Here is a 22,368-nt window from a genome sequence, read left to right on the forward strand (position 1 = left end):
ATGTGTAGGTTAGGTGGATTGGCCATGCTAAATTGCCTCTTAGTGTCCAAAGATGTGCGGGTTAGATGGATTGGCCGTGCTAAATTGCCCCTTAGTGTCCAAAGATGTGCGGGTTAGATGGATTGGCCATGCTAAATTGCCCCTTAGTGTCCAAAGATGTGCAGGTTAGATGGATTGGCCATGCCAAATTGCCCCTTTGTGTCCAAAGATGTGCGGGTTAGATGGATTGGCCATGCTAAATTGCCCCTTAGTGTCCAAAGATGTGCAGGTTAGGGGGATTGGCCATGCTAAATTGCCCCTTAGTGTCCAAAGATGTGCGGGTTAGATGGATTGGCCATGCTAAATTGCCCCTTAGTGTCCAAAGATGTGCAGGTTAGATGGATTGGCCGTGCTAAATTGCCTCTTAGTGGCAGGGGGGACGAGTTATGGGGATCGGGCCTGGGTGGGGCTGTGGTCGGTGCAGACTCGATGGGCCGAATGGCCTCCTTCTGCACTCTAGGGATTCTATGATATGTCTCTGTAAAAATGAAGGATAAAGGTGGCGAGATTCGGGAACCCTGGATGACGAGAGAGAGATTGTGAGCTCAGTGAAAAAGGAGGAGGAGACATATATAAATTCCAGGAAATTTAAAACGGACAAGGGTCTTGAGGAGTGCAGAGAGCAGGAAAGAGCTTAAACAGGGACTTAGGAGGCAGAAAGGGGCCGTGAAATGTCCTTGGCAGGCAGGAGTAAGGAGAATCCCAAGGCTTTTTGTGTCTACATAAGGAGGACGAGGGTACCCAAGGGAAGGGTGGGTCCACTCAAGGACAGTGGAGGGAGTTTGTGTGGGGAGCCAGATAGGGTGGGTGAGGTCCTTAACGAGCACTTTGCATCAGTATTCACAAAGGAGATGGATGTGGTGGATGGTGAGTGTTCGAACATAAGAACCAGGAACAGGAGTAGGCCATCTGGCCCCTCGAGCCTGCTCCGCCATTCAATAAGATCACGGCTGATCTTCTCGTGGACTCAGCTCCACTTACCCGCCCGCTCACCATAACCCTTAATTCCTTTACTGTTCAAAAATCTACCTATCCTTGCCTTAAAAACATTCAATGAGGTAGCCTCAACTGGGCAGGGAATTCCACAGATTCACAACCCTTTGTGTGAAGAAGTTCCTCCTCAACTCAGTCCTAAATCTGCTCCCCCTTATTTTGAGGCCATGCCCCCTAGTTCTAGTTTCACCCCCCCAGTGCAAACAACTTCCCTGCTTCTATCTTATCTATTCCCTTCATATTCCCTGTACTCGTTGGAGTTTAGAAGGATGAGGGGTGATCTTATAGAGACATATAAGATAATGAAGGGGCTGGATAGGGTAGAGGTGGAGAGATTCTTTCCACTTAGAAGGGAAACCAGAACTAGAGGGCACAGCCTCAAAATAAGGGGGGGGCCGGTTCAGAACAGAGTTGAGGGGGAACTTCTTCTCTCAGAGGGTGGTGAATCTCTGGAATTCTCTGCCCATTGAAGTGGTGGAGGCTTCCTCGTTGAATATGTTTAAATCACGGGTAGATAGTTTTCTGATCGATAAGGGAATTAGGGGTTATGGGGAGCAGGCGGGTAAGTGGAACTGATTCGCTTCAGATCAGCCATGATCTTGTTGAATGGCGGGGCAGGCTCGAGGGGCCAGATGGCCTACTCCTGCTCCTATTTCTTATGTTCTTATGTTCTTAATCTTATATGTTTCTATAAGATCTCCCCTCATTCTTCTGAATTCCAATGAGTATAGCCCCAATCTACTCAGTCTCTCCTCATAAGCCAACCCTCTCAACTCCGGAATCAACCTCGTGAATCTCCTCTGCACCCCCTCCAGTGCCAGTATATCCTTTCTCAAGGAAGGAGGATGGTAACATTCTAGGACATGTTGAGATAAAAAGGGAGGAGGTAGTGGAAGTTTTGAGAAACATTAAGGTGGACAAGTCCCCAGGGCCAGATAGGGTGTATCCCAGAATACTGAGAGAGGCGAGGGAAGGAATTGCTGAGGCCAAAATCTTAAAGTTTATTTATTAGTCACAAGTAAGGCTGACATTAACACCGCAATGAAGTTACTGTGAGAATCCCCTCGTCGCCACAGTCTGGCGCCTGTTCGGGTCAATGCGTCCTAACCAGCACGTCTTTCAGACTGTGGGAGGAAACCGGAGCACCCGGAGGAAACCCACGCAGACACGGGGAGAACGTGCAGACTCCACACAGACAGTCACCCAAGCCGGGAATCGAACCCGGGTCCCTGGCGCTGTGAGGCAGCAGTGCTAACCCACTGTGCCACCGTGCCGCCCCGATCTTTGTATCCTCCTTAGCCACGGGCGAGTATTGGAGAGTAGCTAACATTGTTCCTCTGTTTAAGAAAGGCAGAAGAGACAGTTCGGGAAATTACAGGCCTTACATCAGTGCTGGGGAAATTATTGGAGCAGATTCTCAGGGACAGGATGTACTCACATCTGGGAGAGAATAGGTTTATTAGCGATGGGCAGCATGGTTTTGTGTGAAGGGGAGGTCACGTCTCACAATCGTGATTGAGTTCTTTAAGGAAGTGACGAGAAAAATTGACCAGGGCAGTGCAGTGGATGTTGTAGACATGGACTTTAGTAAAGCCTTCCATAAGGTTCCCCATGGCAGGCTGATACAGAAGATAAAGTCATGTGGGATCCGAGGTGAGCTGGAAGATGGATACAAAACTGGCTTGGGCTTAGAAAGCAGGCAGTAGCAGTGGAAGGGTACTTTTCTAACTGGAGGTCTGTGACAAGCGGTGTTCCACAAGGATCAGTGCTGGGACCTCTGTTGTTTGTAATATATAGAAATGATTTGGAGGAAAATAGAACAACTACAGCACAAACAGGCCCTTCGGCCCACAAGTTGCGCCGGTCATGTCCCTACCCACCTAGGCTTATATATAGGCTTACCGATAACCCTCAATCCTATTAAGCCCCAAGTACTCATCCAGAAGTCTCTTAAAAGACCCTATCGGGTTTGCCTCCACCACCACTGACGGCAGCCGATTCCACTCACCCACCACCCTCTGAGTGAAAAACTTACCCCTGACATCTCCTCTGTACCTACTCCCCAGCACCTTAAACCTGTGTCCTCTCGTAGCAGCCATTTCAGCCCTGGGAAAAAGCCTCCGAGAATCCACCCGATCTATACCTCTCAACATCTTGTACACCTCTATCAGGTCACCTCTCATCCTTCGTCTCTCCAAGGAGAAAAGACCGAGCTCCCTCAACCTATCCTCATAAGGCATGCCACTCAATCCAGGCAACATCCTTGTAAATCTTCTCTGCACCCTTTCAATAATTTCTACATCCTTCCTGTAATGAGGGGACCAGAACTGAGCACAGTACTCCAAGTGGGGTCTGACGAGGGTCTTACAAAGCTGCATCGTTATCTCCCGACTCCTAAACTCAATCCCTCGATTGATGAAGGCCAGCACACCATACGCCTTCTTAACCACCACCTCTACCTGCGAGGCCAATTTAAGAGTCCTATGGACCTGGACCCCAAGGTCCTTCTGATCCTCTACACTGCGAAGAGTCTTACCCTTGATATTATACTCCTTCATCCCATTGGACCTGCCAAAATGGACCACTACGCATTTATCCGGGTTGAAGTCCATCTGCCACTTCTCATAGAATCATAGAATCATAGAAACCCTACAGTGCAGAAGGAGGCCATTCGGCCCATCGAGTCTGCACCGACCACAATCCCACCCAGGCCCTACCCCCACATATTTACCTGCTAATCCCTCTAACCTACGCATCTCAGGACTCTAAGGGGCAATTTTTAACCTGCCAATCAACCTAACCTGCACATCGTTGGACTGTGGGAGGAAACCGGAGCACCCGGAGGAAACCCACGCAGACACGAGGAGAATGTGCTAACTCCACACAGACAGTGACCCGAGCCGGGAATCGAACCCGGGACCCTGGAGCTGTGAAGCAGCAGTGCTAACCACTGTGCTACCGTGCCGCCCAGTCTTGCATCCTATCTGTGTCACGCTGCAGCTTCTGACATCCCTCCAGACTATCCACAACACCACCAACCTTCGTGTCGTCGGCAAACTTACCAACCCATCCCTCCGCTTCCTCATCCAGGTCATTTATGAACTCAGTCAAATGTAGGTGGTCGGATCGGTAAATTTGCAGACGATACAAAAACTGGGGGAGTAGTTGGGTAGTGAGGAGGATTGTCAGAGGATGCAGCAGGATGTAAATCAGCTGGGGACCTGGGCAGAAAGATGGTGAATGGAATTCAACCCGGATAAACGTGAGGTGATTTGGAAGGTTTACTGCAGAAGGAAATTATACAGTAACATTAGAAACATTAGCGTACAGAGGGATCTGGGCATGCAGACCCACAGTTCCCTGAAGGTGGCAACTCAGGTGGACAAGGTGATCAAGAAGGCGTATGGCATGCTATCGGTTGAGTATAGGAATTGGAAAATTATGTTGCAGCTGTATAAGACTTTGGTTAGGTCGCGTTTGGAGTATTGTGTGCAATTCTGGTCGCCACTCTACCGGAATCACCCTCTGACCATCAGAGATGCTCCGTGTCCCTGATAGAACGCTCCAGTGTCCGCATCGACCTACCTCAGTCTGTTCACTGCTGTCAGATCGACATTCCCCTCCGAATTGGCTTCCTCCACCGTCCCCTCGTCTGGGAAAGCAAAGAGCAAGGATTCATCGGAGCAGGGAACATGTCAGTGGACTGAGATCCCTCTTCGTGGGGGGGGGAGGTCACAGGGCAAAGGAGCAGGGAGTGGTCACTCAGTGACTGACGCTCCTCTCCACTAGTCGGGCAAGGGGCAAAGGGCAAGTGCTGTGATTATCCAAACGGCCCCGGCCTCTTGGTGTTTTTTGCCGTCATTTTTAACGCGGGCGCTGACCCAGGGTCAGAGGGGATGGGGTCAACAAACCAGGGTCATGGGGGGGTCAATAACTCAAGGTCACAGGTCAACAGGCCCAAGGCAACAGGAGAGGGGTCAACAGACTAGGGTCGCTGGGAAGGGGTCAGCAACTCAGGGTCACATGGGAGGGAATCAATGGATCACGGAAGAGGGGTCAACAGTCAAAGGTCACAGGCAAGGTCAGTGATTTGATTTGATTCATTATTGTCACATGTATTGGGATACAGTGAAAAGTACTGTTTCTTGCGCGCTATACAGACAAAGCATACCGTTCATAGAGAAGGAAAGGTAGGTCCATTCAAATGTCTGACGGCAGCAGGGAAGAAGCTGTTCTTGAGTCGGTTTTATTAGTGTCACAGTAAGGCTGACATTAACACTGCAATGAAGTTACTGTGAAAATCCCCTAGTCGCCACACTCCGGCGCCTGTTCGGGTTACACTGAGGGAGAGTTTAGCATCCTAACCAGCACGTCTTTCGGACTGTGGGAGGAAACCGGAGCACCCGGAGGAAACCCACGCAGACACGGGGGGAGAACGTGCAGACTCCACACAGACAGTGACCCAAGCCGGGAATCGAACCCGGGTCCCTGGCGCTGTGAGGCAGCAGCGCTAACCCACTGTGCCACCTCGATGTGTACATATGTATATATGTTTGCATGCATATTGTAGCTTTGTGGTAAACTGCATGTTTAGTGTGGCACGGTGGCACAGTGGTTAGCACTGTGGTCTCACAGCGCCAGGGACCCGGGTTCGATTCAGGGCCTGGGTGACTGTGTGGAGTCTGCACGTTCTCCCCCCCGTGTCTGCGTGGGTTTCCTCCGGGTGCTCCGGTTTCCTCCCACAGTCTGAAAGACGCGCTGGTTAGGGTGCTAAATTCTCCCTCAGTGAAACCCGAACAGGCGCCGGAGTGTGGGCGACTAGGGGGATTTTCACAGTAACCTCAGAGTCATAGAGGTTTACAGCACGGAAACAGGCCCTTCGGCCCAACTTGCCCATGCCACCTATTTTTCAAACCTTAAGTTAGTCCCTATTGCCCACATTTGGCCCGTATCCCTCTATACCCATCTTACCCATGTAACTGCTTTTTAAAAGACAAAATTGTACCCGCCTCTACTACTGCCTCTGGCAGCTCGTTCCAGACACTCTGTGTGAAAAATTGCCCCTCTGGACCCTTTTGTATCTCTCCCTTCTCACCTTAAACCTCTGCCCTCTAGTTTTAGACTCCCCGACCTTTGGGAAAAGATATTGACTGTCTAGCTGATCTGTGGCCCTCATTATTTTATAGACCTCTATAAGATCACCCCTCAACCTCCTACGCCCCAGAGAAAAAAGTCCCAGCCTATCCAGCCTCTCCTTATAACTCAATCCATTAAGTCCCGGTAGCATCCTAGTAAATCTTTTCTGCACTCTTTCTAGTTTAATAATATCCTTTCTATAATAGGGTGACCACAACTGCACACAGTATTCCAAGTGTGGCCTTACCAATGTCTTGTACAACTTCAACAAGACGTCCCAACTCCTGTATTCATATCACTGTGCATTTCATTGGAAATGTACAAGAACCCAGGGGTGCCTTGACAGGGTGGATGCGGAGAGGGATGTTTCCCCTTGCGGGAGATTCCAGAACCCGGGGTGGAATAAGGGGTCACTCTTTAAAAATAAGGGGTCACCCATTTAAAAAGGAGCGTGGGAGGCAACGCCCAATCTCTCAGACGGTGGTGAAGAGTGTAGTTCTGGTCACCCTATTACATTAACATTGCAGTGTTAATGCAAGCCTACTAGTGAAGCTAATAAAATAAATTTAAATAAACTTCAATGTTAGAATCTCGCCCTCCGCAGTGCCGCCCACTCATATATAAAAATGAGTTCTTTAGAATCACACTAACCTTCTATGGATAGCGACTGTACGAGGTTATCGCAGTACGAAGCTATATCCGCGAGAGACTGCCACTCAGTGTCAGAGTCCGCAGGGATTAGAATACCTAGAATGTAGAAATATCAATCCTATAAATGTCATCGAATGGTTCATGTCGACGTTTCCTCGATGCGCTTTTATAAGAACATAAGAAATAGGAGCAGGAGTAGGCCATCTAGCCCCTCGAGCCTGCCCCGCCATTCAATAAGATCATGGCTGATCTGACGTGGATCAGTACCACTTACCCGCCTGATCGCCATAACCCCTAATTCCCTTACCGATCAGGAATCCATCCATCCGCGCTTTAAACATATTCAGCGAGGTAGCCTCCACCACCTCAGTGGGCAGAGAATTCCAGAGATTCACCACCCTCTGGGAGAAGAAGTTCCTCCTCAACTCTGTCTTAAACCGACCCCCCTTTATTTTGAGGCTGTGTCCTCTAGTTTTAACTTCCTTACTAAGTGGAAAGAATCTCTCCGCCTCCACCCTATCCAGCCCCCGCATTATCTTATAAGTCTCCATAAGATCCCCCCTCATCCTTCTAAACTCCAACGAGTACAAACCCAATCTCCTCAGCCTCTCCTCATAATCCAAACCCCTCATCTCCGGTATCAACCTGGTGAACCTTCTCTGCACTCCCTCCAATGCCAATATATCCTTCCTCATATAAGGGGACCAATACTGCACACAGTATTCCAGCTGCGGCCTCACCAATGCCCTGTACAGGTGCATCAAGACATCCCTGCTTTTATATTCTATCCCCCTCGCGATATAGGCCAACATCCCATTTGCCTTCTTGATCACCTGTTGTACCTGCAGACTGGGCTTTTGCGTCTCATGCACAAGGACCCCCAGGTCCCTTTGCACGGTAGCATGTTTTAATTTGTTTCCATTGAGATAGTAATCCCATTTGTTATTATTTCCTCCAAAGTGTATAACCTCGCATTTCTCAACGTTATACTCCATTTGCCATATCCTCGCCCACTCACTCAGCCTGTCCAAATCTCTCTGCAGATCTTCTCCGTCCTCCACACGATTCACTTTTCCACTTATCTTTGTGTCGTCTGCAAACTTCGTTACCCTACACTCCGTCCCCTCCTCCAGATCATCTATATAAATGGTAAACAGTTGCGGCCCGAGTACCGATCCCTGCGGCACGCCACTAGTTACCTTCCTCCAACCGGAAAAGCACCCATTTATTCCGACTCTTTGCTTCCTGTCGGATAGCCAGTCCCCAATCCACTTTAACACACTACCCCCAACTCCGTGTGCCCTAATCTTATTCCGGAGGGTTCCCTACTGTGGTGAGCCATAGATGGTTACCACGATGGGTACTGAACCATAGATGGTTACCACGATGGGTACTGAACCATAGATGGTTACCACGATGGGTACTGAACCATAGATGGTTACCACGATGGGTACTGAACCATAGATGGTTACCACGATGGGTACTGAACCATAGATGGTTACCACTATGGGTACTTGTACATATGTTACTCTTGTTACTGTTGAGGTTAGGGTTGGGGTGTTCCACCTGTTAGCATTGTTTATGTGGTACACTCCGTTCGGCTCTGCCTTCTTACAGGAGTATAAAGGTCACTGCTACTTCCTAGTGGCCCTTAGTCTGGGATAGTATTGTTAAGTAGTGCGCTCCTATTTGTCGTGAATAAAAGCCTTTATTCCCGGGTACGTCCTAGCCTCCCGTGTGAATCAATCGCGCATCACCTACCCCGCTCCCCTCGGGATACATATCCGACTGGAACCCAAGGCACTGCCTGCACCGTCTCCAACCATACCGCACGCGCACCGCCCCCCCCCCCCCCCCCCCGTGGTCTGAGTTCAGGCCCTGGCTACTGGGTGAGGCCACACCCAGTCCCCAGCGGCGGGAATATTTCCCACAGTATCCGCCGCTCCCTCCGGCCCCTCAGGGCAGGGGGTAGGAAATTAAACATCGCCACCATTCCCGAACATCCCTCACTCAGCGATTGTGGAATTTCGGCATTTTTCCCCAATCATAGAATCCTCACAGTGCAGGAGGAGGCCATTTGGCCCATCGAGTCTGCAACTTACCATGGCCAATCCACCTAACCTGCACATCTTTGTACACTAAATGGCAATTTAGCATGGCCAATCCACCTAACCAGCACATCTTTGGACACTAAGGGGCAATTTAGCATGGCCAATCCACCTAACCTGCACATCTTTGGACACTAAATGGCAATTTAGCATGGCCAATCCACCTAACCAGCACATCTTTGGACACTAAGGGGCAATTTAGCATGGCCAATCCACCTAACCTGCACATCTTTGGACACTAAATGGCAATTTAGCATGGCCAATCCACCTAACCAGCACATCTTTGGACACTAAGGGGCAATTTAGCATGGCCAATCCACCTAACCTGCACATCTTTGGACACTAAATGGCAATTTAGCATGGCCAATCCACCTAACCTGCACATCTTTGGACACTAAATGGCAATTTAGCATGGCCAATCCACCTAACCTGCACATCTTTGGACACTAAATGGCAATTTAGCATGGCCAATCCACCTAACCAGCACATCTTTGGACACTAAGGGGCAATTTAGCATGGCCAATCCACCTAACCTGCACATCTTTGGACACTAAATGGCAATTTAGCATGGCCAATCCACCTAACGCGCACATCTTTGGACACTAAATGGCAATTTAGCATGGCCAATCCACCTAACGCGCACATCTTTGGATACTATGGGGCAATTTAGCATGGCCAATCCACCTAACCAACACATCTTTGGACACTAAATGGCAATTTAGCATGGCCAATCCACCTAACGCGCACATCTTTGGATACTATGGGGCAATTTAGCGTGGCCAATCCACCTAACCTACACATCTTTGGACACGAAGGGACAATTTGGCATGGCCAATCCACCTAACCTGCACATCTTTGGACACGAAGGGACAATTTAGCATGGCCAATCCACCTAACCTACACATCTTTGGACACTAAATGGCAATTTAGCATGGACAATCCACCTAACCTGCACACCTTTGGACACTAAGGGATAATTTAGCATGGCCAATCCACCTAACCTACACTTCTTTGGACACTAAATGGCAATTTAGCATGGCCAATCCACCTAACCTACACATCTTTGGACACTAAATGGCAATTTAGCATGGCCAATCCACCTAACCTACACATCTTTGGACACTATGGGGCAATTTAGCATGGCCAATCCACCTAACCTACACATCTTTGGACACTATGGGGCAATTTAGCATGGCCAATCCACCTAACCTACACATCTCTGGACACTATGGGGCAATTTAGCATGGTCAATCCACCTAACCTACACATCTTTGGACACTAAATGGCAATTTAGCACGGCCAACCCACCTAACCTGCACATCTTTGGACACCAAGGGGCAATTTAGCATGGCCAACCCACCTAACCTACACATCTTTGGACACTATGGGGCCATTTAGCATGGTCAATCCACCTAACCTCCACATCATTGGACACTATGGGGCAATTTAGCATGGCCAATCCACCTAACCTACACATCTTTGGACACTAAATGGCAATTTAGCATGGCCAATCCACCTAACCCGCACATCTTTGGACACTATGGGGCAATTTAGCATGGTCAATCCACCTAACCTACACATCTTTGGACACTAAATGGCAATTTAGCACGGCCAATCCACCTAACCTACACATCTTTGGACACGAAGGGGCAATTTAGCACGGCCAATCCACCTAACCTGCACATCTTTGGAGTGTGGGAGGAAACCGGAGCACCTGGTGGAAACCCACGCAGACACGGGGAGAATGTGCAGACTCCACACAGACAGTGACCCGAGGCCGGGAATCGAACCCGGGTCCCTGGCGCTGTGAGGCAGCAGCGCTAAACCCACTGCGCCACCCAATCGCCTTTCTCTCTCTCTCCAGCCTTGATCCGTCTTGATCCGTCCCCAACCCCCTTCCCCCCCCCCCCACCCCGTGGCGTCAGGTTACTTTACCGTTCGACTGGACGGAGGAGGGCGTTGGGTTGGCGCCGGCCGGTGGGCAGCTGGGCGCGGTGCCGCTCGGGGGCGCCGGGAATCCGGGATCGGAGGCACCGGAGCAGCTGGAGTGAATCTCAGCGGAGCCGGTCTGAGCAGAGGAGCTCTGGAAAGCGGCCACCTGGAAGAGAATCGGAAAGAAGGCTGAGTGGCATGACTGAGCGGTGGGGGGAGTGAGTGGGCGCGGCAAGTTGGGTGGGGGGGGGGGCAGTGCCCTCCGGACACCCCACTGAAAATGGTCTAGTCTCTTGGCAGGCAACATGCTCACAACTGTACACTACCCCGACACAAGTGGCACCACATGACAACATGTTACCTGCGCAGTGGAGCCAATGCATCCGCCATCGGCATTGGGTAACGGGTTGCCCATGGTTTTTTTTGGGTAAGAATTTAGCCTCCAGGATTGTCTTCTGCCAACCCGTCTTCAACGTCCACCGGAACTGTCAGGGGGTACGAGTTGGGGGGAGGGGAGGGGGGTGGGTGGAGGGAGGGGAGGGGGTGTTTGGGGGGGGGGGCTTGGGAGGGGAGGGGAGGGGGCTTGGCATTCATCCCTTGGCGCGTCTCCGACAGTGCAGCAGCAGCCCCCTCCCCCCACGCCACCTCCACCAGTGCTGGCACTGCAGAGCGATGGCCCGGATTACAGCTTCAAGCCCCATCGCGCCCCCTTCAGGCACCCGCAACATCCCCCGGGGCTGGAGGGGGAACGGTGGGGGGGGGGGGGGAAGGGGGAATGAGATCCAGGTGGACACCGTGAGGGTCAGAGTGAGTTAGGGGTGAAATGGAAGGGGGTTCCTTGGCGTGACAAAGGGCAAATCAAATTGGGAAGATGATGTTTCGGGGAGGACAGAATGTTGAGGGGGGGGGGGGGCGGGGGGGGTTATAAAAATGATTGAGTGCATCTCTGGAAGGGATTGAGGGCAGAGGGAGTCAGAATGGCGGAAGGAAATTTTACACAAACTCACACACGAGATCACTCTACCCTGTGTGATTCAGAGACAGACAGTAGCACAGTGTTAAACACATATACACAAATACACAATAATACAGAACCTTCAGCACAGGAACAGGCCATTCAGCCCCTCTGCCCTATGCCAACCAGCAGTACTCCACACTCTTCATCCCATCCCCCTATTCCTCTTCTCCTTGTGTGTTTATATCCAGCTTCCCCTCCCCCCTGCCACTTAAACGTATTAAAACTATTCATCTCCCCCACTCCCCGTGGGAGCGAGTCCCACATTCTCCCCGACTCCCCCGTGGGAGCGAGTCCCACATTCACCCCCACTCCCCCGTGAGAGTGAGTTCAACATTCTCCCCGACTCCCCCGTGGGAGCGAGTCCCACATTCTCCCCCACTCCCCCATGGGAGCAAGGTCCACATTCTCCCCCACTCCCTGTGGGAGCGAGTTTCACATTCTCCCCCACTCCCTGTGGGAGCAAGTCCCGCATTCTCCCCCATTCCCCCATGGGACCGAGTCCCACATTCTCCCCCACTCCCCGTGGGAGCGAGTCCCACATTCTCCCCCACTCCCCGTGGGAGCGAGTTCCACATTCTCCCCCACTCCCCCGTGGGAGCGAGTCCCACATTCTCCCCGTGGGAGCGAGTCCCACATTCACCCCCACTCCCCCGTGGGAGTGAGTCCCACATTCTCCCCCACTCCCCCGTGGGAGCAAGGTCCACATTCTCCCCCACTCCCCCGTGGGAGTGAGTCCCACATTCACCCCCACTCCCCCGTGGGAGTGAGTCCCACATTCACCCCCATTCCCCCATGGGAGCGAGTCCCACATTCTCCCCCACTCCCCCGTGGGAGCAAGGTCCACATTCTCCCCACTCCCTGTGGGAGCAAGTCCCGCATTCTCCCCCATTCCCCCATGGGAGCGAGTCCCACATTCTCCCCCACTCCCCCCGTGGGAGCGAGTCCCACATTCTCCCCCACTCCCCCCGTGGGAGCGAGTCCCACATTCTCCCCCACTCCCCCCCCGTGGGAGCGAGTCCCACATTCACCCCCACTCCCCCGTGGGAGCGAGTCCCACATTCTCCCCCACTCCCCCGTGGGAGTGAGTTGAACATTCTCCCCCACTCCCCCATGGGAGCGAGTCCCACATTCTCCCCCGTAAGAGCAAGGTCCACATTCTCCCCACTTCCTGTGGGAGCGAGTCCCACATTCTCCCCCATTCCCCCATGGGAGCGAGTCCCACATTCTCCCCATTCCCCGTGGGAGCGAGTCCCACATTCTCCCCCGTGGGAGCGAGTCCCACATTCTCCCCCGTGGGAGCGAATCCCACATTCTCCCCTCTCCCCGTGGGAGTCCCACATTCTCCCCCACTCCCAAGTAGAGTTTTTATCTAATATGTAGCTTTCCTCACGTCACTCCGACACCTTTCGCGAAATTATTTCAAATCTATGCCCTCGTGGTTCCCGACGGGACATCTCCCCATCATCCCCGGAGCCGGCGCCAAGCTTAAAGAGAGCGCGCTCATTGAACTTTAACCTTTCCCCACTTCCAGCTTTCCCTCCATTCTCCAAGTTCCTCGGCTAGGATCGCCAGCGCGTTGGCAGCTGAAGGCACAGTTGCCAGCGGCGTTGAGGGGACGGGCAAAGGGCCAGTGTGGGGTCAGCGCCGGGATCCGGGACGAGAGCGGGGATCCCAAGCCGATTGTTGGATGAGGAAAGAAAGGTTTCGGAAGGACATTTATCCCGGACCTGTGCGCGCGCAGCTCAGCTGGCGATCCTACCCAGAGCTTCCTTCCCTTTCTCTGGGTGGTTTCGGAGGCAGATCAAGGGCTAATAGGTGGCGTCTCGGGGCCACTTGGGATACGCTCGGGAATTCCATTTGGAAATTTGATCATTCTGCTCGTGACGCGACTGTTGTGAAACTGATGGGGTCGTCCTGGGTGGGCAACAGCAGTGACACGTTGTTCCGTCACTCAGAGTCTAATGTTCCGAAACACCGCACAGAAACAGGGAGCACGGGAAGGCTGACACAGACCCGTCGGGGCAACACCCGGACAAGCGAACAAATCCGAATCCAAGAGGGGGGCAGCAGCGCTGGAGGAGGTGGGCCAGACGGAGATCGCGGGAGGTTCCTTCCAGGGCTGAGCGAAGGCACACTCGTTGCTGGCATGGGGGGCTGCCGGGGACAAAAGGCCAGTATGGGGGGAGAGCGGGGATCCCGGGGGGAAGAGCGGGGATCCCGGGGGGAAGAGCGGGGATCCCGGGGGGGAAGAGCGGGGATCCCGGGGGGGAAGAGCGGGGATCCCGGGGGGGAAGAGCGGGGATCCCGGGGGGGAAGAGCGGGGATCCCGGGGAAGAGCGGGGATCCCGGGGGGAAGAGCGGGGATCCCGGGGGGGAAGAGCGGGGATCCCGGGGGGGGAAGAGCAGGGATCCCGGGGGGAAGAGCGGGGATCCCGGGGGGAAGAGCGGGGATCCCGGGGGAAGAGCGGGGATCCCGGGGGGAAGAGCAGGGATCCCGGGGGGAAGAGCGGGGATCCCGGGGGAAAAAGCGGGGATCCTGGGGGAAAGAGCGGGGATCCCGGGGGGAAGAGCGCGGATCCCGGGGGGAAGAGCGGGGATCCCGGGGGGAAGAGCGGGGATCCCGGGGGGAAGGGCGGGAATCACGGGGGGGAAGAGCGGGGATCCCGGGGGGAAGAGCGGGGATCCCGGGGGAAGAGCGGGGATCCCGGGGGGGAAGAGCGGGGATCCCGGGGGGGGGAAGCGCGGGGATCCCGGTGGGAAGAGCTGGGATCCGGGGGGAAGAGCGGGGATCCCGGGGGGGAAGAGCGGGGATCCCGGGGGGAAGAGCGGGGATCCCGGGGGGAAGAGCGGGGATCCCGGGGGAAAAAGCGGGGATCCCGGGGGAAAGAGCGGGGATCCCGGGGGGAAGAGCGCGGATCCCGGGGGGAAGAGCGGGGATCCCGGGGGGAAGAGCGGGGATCACGGGGGGGAAGAGCGGGGATCCCGGGGGGAAGAGCGGGGATTCCAGGGGGAAGAGCAGGGATCCCGGGGGCAGAGCGGGGATCCCGGGGGGGAAGAGCGGGGATCCCGGGGGGGGGGGAAGAGCGGGGATCCCGGTGGGAAGAGCTGGGATCCCGGGAGGAAGAGCGGGGATCCCGGGGGGGAAGAGCGGGGATCCCGGGGGGGAAGAGCGGGGATCCCGGGGGGGAAGAGCGGGGATCCCGGGGGGGAAGAACGGGGATCCCGGGGGGAAGAGCGGGGATCCCGGGGGCAGAGCGGGGATCCCGGGGGGGAAAGAGCGGGGATCCCGGGGGGAAGAGCGGGGATCCCGGGGGAAGAGCGGGGATCCCCAGGGGAAGAGCGGGGATCCTGGGGGGGAAGAGCGAGGATCCCGGGGGAAGAGCGAGGATCCCGGGGGAAGAGCGAGGATCCCGGGGGAAGAGCGAGGATCCCGGGGGGAAGAGCGAGGATCCCGGGGGAAGAGCGGGGATCCCGGGGGGAAGAGCGGGGATCCCGGGGGGAAGAGCGGGGATCCCGGGGGGAAGAGCGGGGATCCCGGGGGGAAGAGCGGGGATCCCGGGGGGAAGAGCGGGGATCCCGGGGGGAAGAGCGGGGATCCCGGGGGGAAGAGCGGGGATTTCTGACGGCTGAATGTGTTCTGAGACGGGGAGAAAGAAGAGGCCACGAAGAGATTCGGGAACAGGGATGAGTTAAAATTCAGCTGAGGCCTGACCTTGGTTAGGCCGCTTTATGAATAGCCCTCTCCAGTTCGGAACTGCTGAGGTAATACTGAGATCCTGTTAGCTGACCACCTAAAACCCGTCATATTAAATATGTCACGGACAGGATTAACACTTCCCCGTCACTAAATAATCCGGGATACCCACATCGATTCCCTGCCTCCTCCGAACGCTCAAAGAAAAACCACACTGTCCAAGCAACGGGTACAGGCTAAAACTAATATTCAGATTTATTTACAGGCTAAGTAATATACAGAAGTAGTGGAACACAGCAAGAAACAATACCGATTAAAAACTTGAATCAATCCATAAAGGGGATCAAGGGGTTATCCTCGTTAGAACGGATTCCTAACACAACGACGGGAGTTTTTTTTGGATGGAAGAGTTTTGCGTTGGCCTTCAAAGGTTGTACGTGGCAAATCTCCGGTGGCGCCCACACAGTTCGAATCCCCGAGTTAGTACCGAAAACATGAGCAATCCATGCCAGGGCCAGTACCGCGTGCCGTCCTTCACGTTGAACACCGACCGAAGAACGTGGGGAGTACCGCACCGCGTCAGGCTCAGCACGAATGTCTAGGTGGCTACCGCACCAACTTCAGTCCACGCAATCCCATTGGCAGTTCCGCAATCGGAGAGGTTATTAAATTTGACTATTTTGCAGGCTGCACAGGTGAACACTTGGTTTGTCTTTGGAGGGGCGGGGGGGTGGAGGGATTCGGAAAAGGGGAAGGGAGGGGGGTGCGTTACCCGTCAACCACCGGGATCTTAATTTTGCCCCAACGGCGAGAGTTGGGAGTTACCCCCTTCAACATCCCTTCGTAAGGACCAATCGTTCCGTTAGCTTGGTTCCTGATGTGCAGTGGGGGAGGGGGGGAGAAGGACGTGGCGGGGAAAGGGGGCGGGGCGGAGGGAGAGGAGGGGTCAGAAGAGGGCACACGCCGAACGTCCACACTCAATTTTAGCTACTCTGCACGGCGTCGGAAAGCAGAGCCGGGAAGTCCCCGTGAAGGTCGCAGGGCAAGAACTTGGCTGTCAGGGTGGCGGCGTTATTACTGACCTGGGCGTCGCCCGCTCCCGGCTCCGCCTTCCCAGAGGGCAGCAGGTGCTGGGGGTTGGCCGCCAAGATGACGTCGGGGGGGGCGGACCTCAGGCTGTCGAAGCCAGGGTCCTCCTTGGTCCTGGAAGGAAACAAGGAAGTTGAGCGGTCAAAGCTGGGGGCGGCGACAAGAAGGGTCATCGCAGCTAACATCCTCGAAGGTTTGTGTAACAAGTCCTCGGAGGCAGAAACCCATTCACCAAAATCCCTTTTATCTACAAGTCGGACAACAGCACATTGAGAACTTCCAGTCAGCGGACTACACTCGGAGTGCCAGAGGAACTGACACGCCTCGTTAAATACAAAGCAAGGATCTCCCTGATTGCTCTATCAATTTGGCCCTTAATCCAGGAGCTCATATTCTAACAGGCCCCACCTCATTCGCCTGATTCAAGTCATTACAGTTTGCTCCGAGCCCTGCCTCAGCTGACAGAGTTTCCCAGCCAGAAGAGGCCCTTCTGCCCATCACTGACATGCTAGTTCGGAAGCGAGAGGGCTAGAATACAAAAGGGGGTCTCCAAAGCTGTGCGGGTTAGGTTGATTGGCCGTGCTAAATTGTCAGGGGATTAGCAGGGTAAATACGTGGGGTTACGGGAAGAGGGCCTGGGTGGGATTGTGGTCAGTGCGGACTCGATGGGCCGAGTGGCCTCCTTCTGCGCTGTCGGGATTCTATGAACAGCAGGGGTGTACTCCTGAGGCTTTATGGCTCTGTTCAGACCACATTTTGAATATTGACAGCAATCGGGGTGGCACGGTGGCACAGTGGGTTAGCACTGCTGCCTCACAGCGCCAGGGACCCGGGTTCGATTCCCGGCTCGGGTCACTGTCTGTGTGGAGTCTGCACATTCTCCCCGTGTCTGCGTGGGTTTCCTCCGGGGGCTCCGGTTTCCTCCCACAGTCCGAAAGACGTGCTGGTTAGGGTGCATTGACCCGAACAGGCGCCGGAGTGTGGGCGACTAGGGGATTTTCACAGTAACTTCATTGCAGTGTTAATGTGAGCCTTACTTGTGACTAATAAATTAAACTTTTTTTAAAAAATTGATTTAAAGTTTATTTATTAGTGTCACAAGTAAGGCTTACATTAACACTGCAATGAAGTTCCTGTGAAAATCCCCTAGTCGCCACACTCCGGCGCCTGTTCGGGTTACACTGAGGGAGAATTTAGCACCCTAACCAGCACGTCTTTCGGACTGTGGGAGGAAACCGGAGCACCCGGAGGAAACCCACGCAGACACGGGGAGAACGTGCAGACTCCACACAGGCAGTGACCCAAGCCGGGAATCGAACCCAGGTCCCTGGCACTGTGAGGCAGCAGTGCTAACCACTGTGCCACCATGCCGCCATTTTTGAGCCCCGTATCTAAGGAAGGATGTGCTGGCCCTTGGAAAGAGTGATGTGGAGATGCCGGCGTTGGACTGGGGTAAACACAGTAAGAAGTCTCACAACACCAGGTTAAAGTCCAACAGGTTTATTTGGTAGCAAATACCATAAGCTTTCGGAGCAATGCTCCTTCGTCAGATGGAGTGGAAATGTGCTCTCAAACAGTGCACAGACACAGAAATCAAGTTACAGAATACTGATTAGAATGCGAATCCCTACAGCCAGCCAGGTCTTAAAGGTACAGACAATGTGGGTGGAGGGAGCATTTAACACAGGTTAAAGAGATGTGTATTGTCTCCAGACAGAACAGCTAGTGAGATTCTGCAAGTCCAGGGGGCAAGCTGTGGGGGTTACTGATAATGTGACATAAATCCAACATCCCGGTTTAGGCCGTCCTCATGTGTGCGGAACTTGGCTATCAGTTACACGACAGGCTACACGACAGCGCAGAGTCGCTGAGCAGAAACTGATAGCCAAGTTCCGCACACATGAGGACGGCCTAAACCGGGATGTTGGATTTATGTCACATTATCAGTAACCACCACAGCTTTCCCCCTGATCTTGCAGAATCTCACTAGCTGTTCTGTCTGGAGACAATACACATCTCTTTAACCTGTGTTGAATGCTCCCTCCACCCACATTGTCTGTATCTTTAAGACCTGGCTGGCTGTAGAGATTCGCATTCTAATTAGTATTCTGTAACTTGATTTCTGTGTCTCTGTGCACTGTTTGAGAGCACATTTCCACTCCATCTGACGAAGGAGCAGTGCTCCGAAAGCTGATGGTATTTGCTACCAAATAAACCTGTTGGACTTTAACCTGGTGTTGTGACACTTCTTACCTTGGAAAGAGTCCAGAGGAGGTTCACAAGAACGATCCCTGGAATGAAGAGCTTGTCGTATGAGGAACGGTTGAGGACTCTGGGTCTGTACTCGTTGGAGTTTAGAAGAATGAGGGGACGATCTTATTGAAACTTCCAGAATACTGAGAGGCCTGGGCAGAGTGGACGCGGGGAAGATGTTCCCATCAGTCGGAGAGACTGGGATCCGAGGGCTCGGCCTCAGAGGAAAGGGACGGCCCTTTGGAACCGAGATGAGGAGGAATTTCTTCAGCCGGAGGGTGGGCGAATCTGTGGAATTCAATGCCACAGAGGAGGCCGGGTCATTGAGTGTGTTTGGGACAGAGATAGATAGGTTCTTGATTAATAAGAGGGTCAAAGGTTATGGGGAAAAGGAAGGAGAATGGGGATGAGAAAAATATCAGCCATGAATGAATGGCGGAGCAGACTCGATGGGCCGAATGGCCTCATTCTGTTGCTATATCTTATGGTCTTATGTCTGCGCTGGTCTATCAAGCACCTATCTAATCTAATCCCATTTTCCAGCTACTCAATCCGTAGCCTCGTGTGTGATGGTGTTTCAGTTTTTAAAAAAAGTTTAAAGTTTATTGATTCGTCACAAGTAAGGCTTACATTAACACTGCAATGGAGTCTGATGATGCAGCTGTATAGAACGCTGGTTAGGCCACATTTGGAGTACTGCGTCCAGTTCTGGTCGCCGCACTAACAGAAGGACGTGGAGGCGTTAGAGAGAGTGCAGAGAAGGTTTACCAGGATGTTGCCTGGTATGGAGGGTCTTAGCTATGAGGAGAGATTAGGTAGACTGGGGTTGTTCTCCCTGGAAAGACGGAGGATGAGGGGAGATCTAATAGAGGTGTACAAGATTATGAAGGGTATAGATAGGGTAAACAGTGGGAAGCTTTTTCCCAGGTCGGAGGTGACGATCACGAGGGGTCACGGGCTCAAGGTGAGAGGGACGAAGTATAACTCAGATATCAGAGGGATGTTTTTTACACAGAGGGTGGTGGGGGCCTGGAATGCGCTGCCAAGTAGGGTGGTGGAGGCAGGCACGCTGACATCGTTTAAGACTTACCTGGATAGTCACATGAGCAGCCTGGGAATGGAGGGATACAAACGATTGGTCTAGTTGGACCAAGGAGCGGCACAGGCTTGGAGGGCCGAAGGGCCTGTTTCCTGTGCTGTACTGTTCTTTGTTCTTTGCAATGAAGTTACTGTGAAAATCCCTTAGTTGCCACACTCCGGCGCCTGTTTGGGTTACACTGAGGGAGAATTTAGCACCCTAACCAGCACATCTTTCGGACTGTGGGAGGAAACCGGAGCACCCGGAGGGAAACCCACGCAGACACGGGGAGAACGTGCAGACTCCGCACAGACAGTGACCCGAGGCTGGGAATCGAACCCAGGTCCCTGGCGCTGTGAGGCAGCGGTGCCAACCCAGCGTGCCAACCATAATTGCTTTCAGCTTCTTAAATGTTGTAAGGGTTCCCGCCTCTCCCACCCTTTCAGGCAGCGAGTTCCAGATTCCCACCATCCTCTGGGTGAAAAAGGTTTTCCCCAAATCCCCTCTAAAATCTCCCGCCTCCTTGCCTTAAATCTATGCCCCCCCCCCCCCCCCCCCCCCCCCGGTTTATTAACCCCTCAGGGGACCAGTTCCTTTCTATCCAACGACACAGCAACATAGAAGATAGGTTCAGGAGGAGGCCATTCGGCCCTTCGAGCCTGCTCCCCCATTCATCGCCAACATGGCTGATCGTCCAACTCAATAGCCTAATCCTGCTTTCCCCCCATAACCTTTGACCCCGTTCGCCCCCACGTGCTCTATCCAGCCGCCTCTTGAATACATTCTATCAATGTTCTGATGCTAAAACTCTCTCTGTTTCCTCCAGACTCAACTATTTTTCTCATCCCCATTCTCCTTCCTTTTCCCCATAACCTTTGACCCCCTTACCAATCGAGAACCTATCTATCTCTGTCCCAAACACACTCAATGACCCGGAGATTTCTCTGGCTAATCTCTCCACCTTGTAACCTATCCGCAATGCGGGGTGAGACGGTGGCCCAGTGGGAATGTCACTAGTAAACACAGTAAGAAGTTTAACAACACCAGGTTAAAGTCCAACAGGTTTATTTGGTAGCAAAAGCCACACAAGCTTTCGGAGCTCCAAGCCCCTTCTTCAGGTGAGTGGGAATTCTGTTCACAAACAGGGCATATAAAGACACAGACTCAATTTACATGAATAATGGTTGGAATGCGAATACTTACAGCTAATCAAGTGTTAAAGGTACAAACAATGTGAGTGGAGAGAGCATTAAGACAGGTTAAAGAGACTGGACTAGTAATCCGAGAGGCCCCCAGGCCCAAGGGACACGGGTTCAAATCCCACCATGGGAGCTGGTGGAATTTAAATTAAATTTATAAAATCTGGAATTATAAAGCTGGTCTCAGTGACGGCGACCGTGAGAACTATCATCGATTGTCAGAAAAACCCATCTGGTTCACTCGAATCATACAGTGCAGGAGAGGCCATTCGGCCCATCGGGTCTGTACCAACACTCGAGAAACATCTAAACTCCCCTCTAATCCCATCTACCAACACTTGGCTCAGAGCCTTGAATGTTCTGACATGCCAAGTTCATGTATTAGTGTCACAAGTAAGGCTTACATTAACGCTGCAATGAAGTTACTGTGAAAATCCCCCAGTCACCCACACTCCGGCGCCTGTTCGGGTTACACTGAGGGAGAATTTAGCACCCTAACCAGCACGTCTTTCGGACTGTGGGAGGAAACCGGAGCACCCGGAGGAAACCCACGCAGACACGGGGAGAACGTGCAGACTCCGCACAGACAGTGACCCAAGCTGGGAATCGAACCCGGGTCCCTGTCACTGTGAGGCAGCAGTGCTAACCCACTGTGCCACCCATCATAATGTCCCCTTTAGGGATGGAAATCTGCCGTCCTTACCCCGGTCTGGCCTACATGTGACTCCAGAGCCCACAGCAATGTGGTTGACTCTCAAATGCCCTCCAAGGGCAACTAGCGATGGGCAATAAATGCTGGCCCAGCCAGCGACGCCCATGTCCCAGAGAAGAATCAAATAGAATTTGGGAGTATCCCTGCTCCAAGACATGCTGGAACTTGGGAGTTGAGTAGGAAAGTGTCCACTGTGTTATATTCTAGTCAAACATAAAGGCATGTGGCCTTTTCATAGGATCATAGAATCCCTACAGTGCAGAAGGAGGCCATTCGGCCCATCGAGTCTGCATCAACCACAATCCCACCCAGGTCCTATCCCCATAACCTCACATATTTACCCTATTAATCCCCCTGAAACCAAGGGACAATTTAGCACGGCCAATCCACCTAACCTGCACATCTTTGGACACGAAGGGACAATTTAGCATGGCCAATCCACCTAACCCGCACATCTTTGGACACT

General features: G+C 53.2%; 1 protein-coding gene across 1 annotated transcript in view; it reads right to left on the reverse strand.

The window, feature by feature from the left end:
• Positions 1-22,368, reverse strand: part of LOC144481811 (signal-induced proliferation-associated protein 1-like) — a 52,153-nt gene that overhangs the window by 25,079 nt on the left and 4,706 nt on the right. Inside the window, exons 4-7 of the mRNA XM_078200964.1 lie at positions 16,654-16,774; positions 10,863-11,025; positions 6,820-6,915; positions 4,618-4,684 (exon numbers count right to left, since the gene is read on the reverse strand). Coding sequence (XP_078057090.1) covers positions 4,618-4,684; positions 6,820-6,915; positions 10,863-11,025; positions 16,654-16,774 — 447 coding nt within the window. The remainder of the gene's footprint in view (positions 1-4,617; positions 4,685-6,819; positions 6,916-10,862; positions 11,026-16,653; positions 16,775-22,368) is intronic.

The sequence above is a fragment of the Mustelus asterias genome, chromosome 33, assembly GCF_964213995.1.
Source record: "Mustelus asterias chromosome 33, sMusAst1.hap1.1, whole genome shotgun sequence".
Classification (NCBI taxonomy): domain Eukaryota; kingdom Metazoa; phylum Chordata; class Chondrichthyes; order Carcharhiniformes; family Triakidae; genus Mustelus; species Mustelus asterias.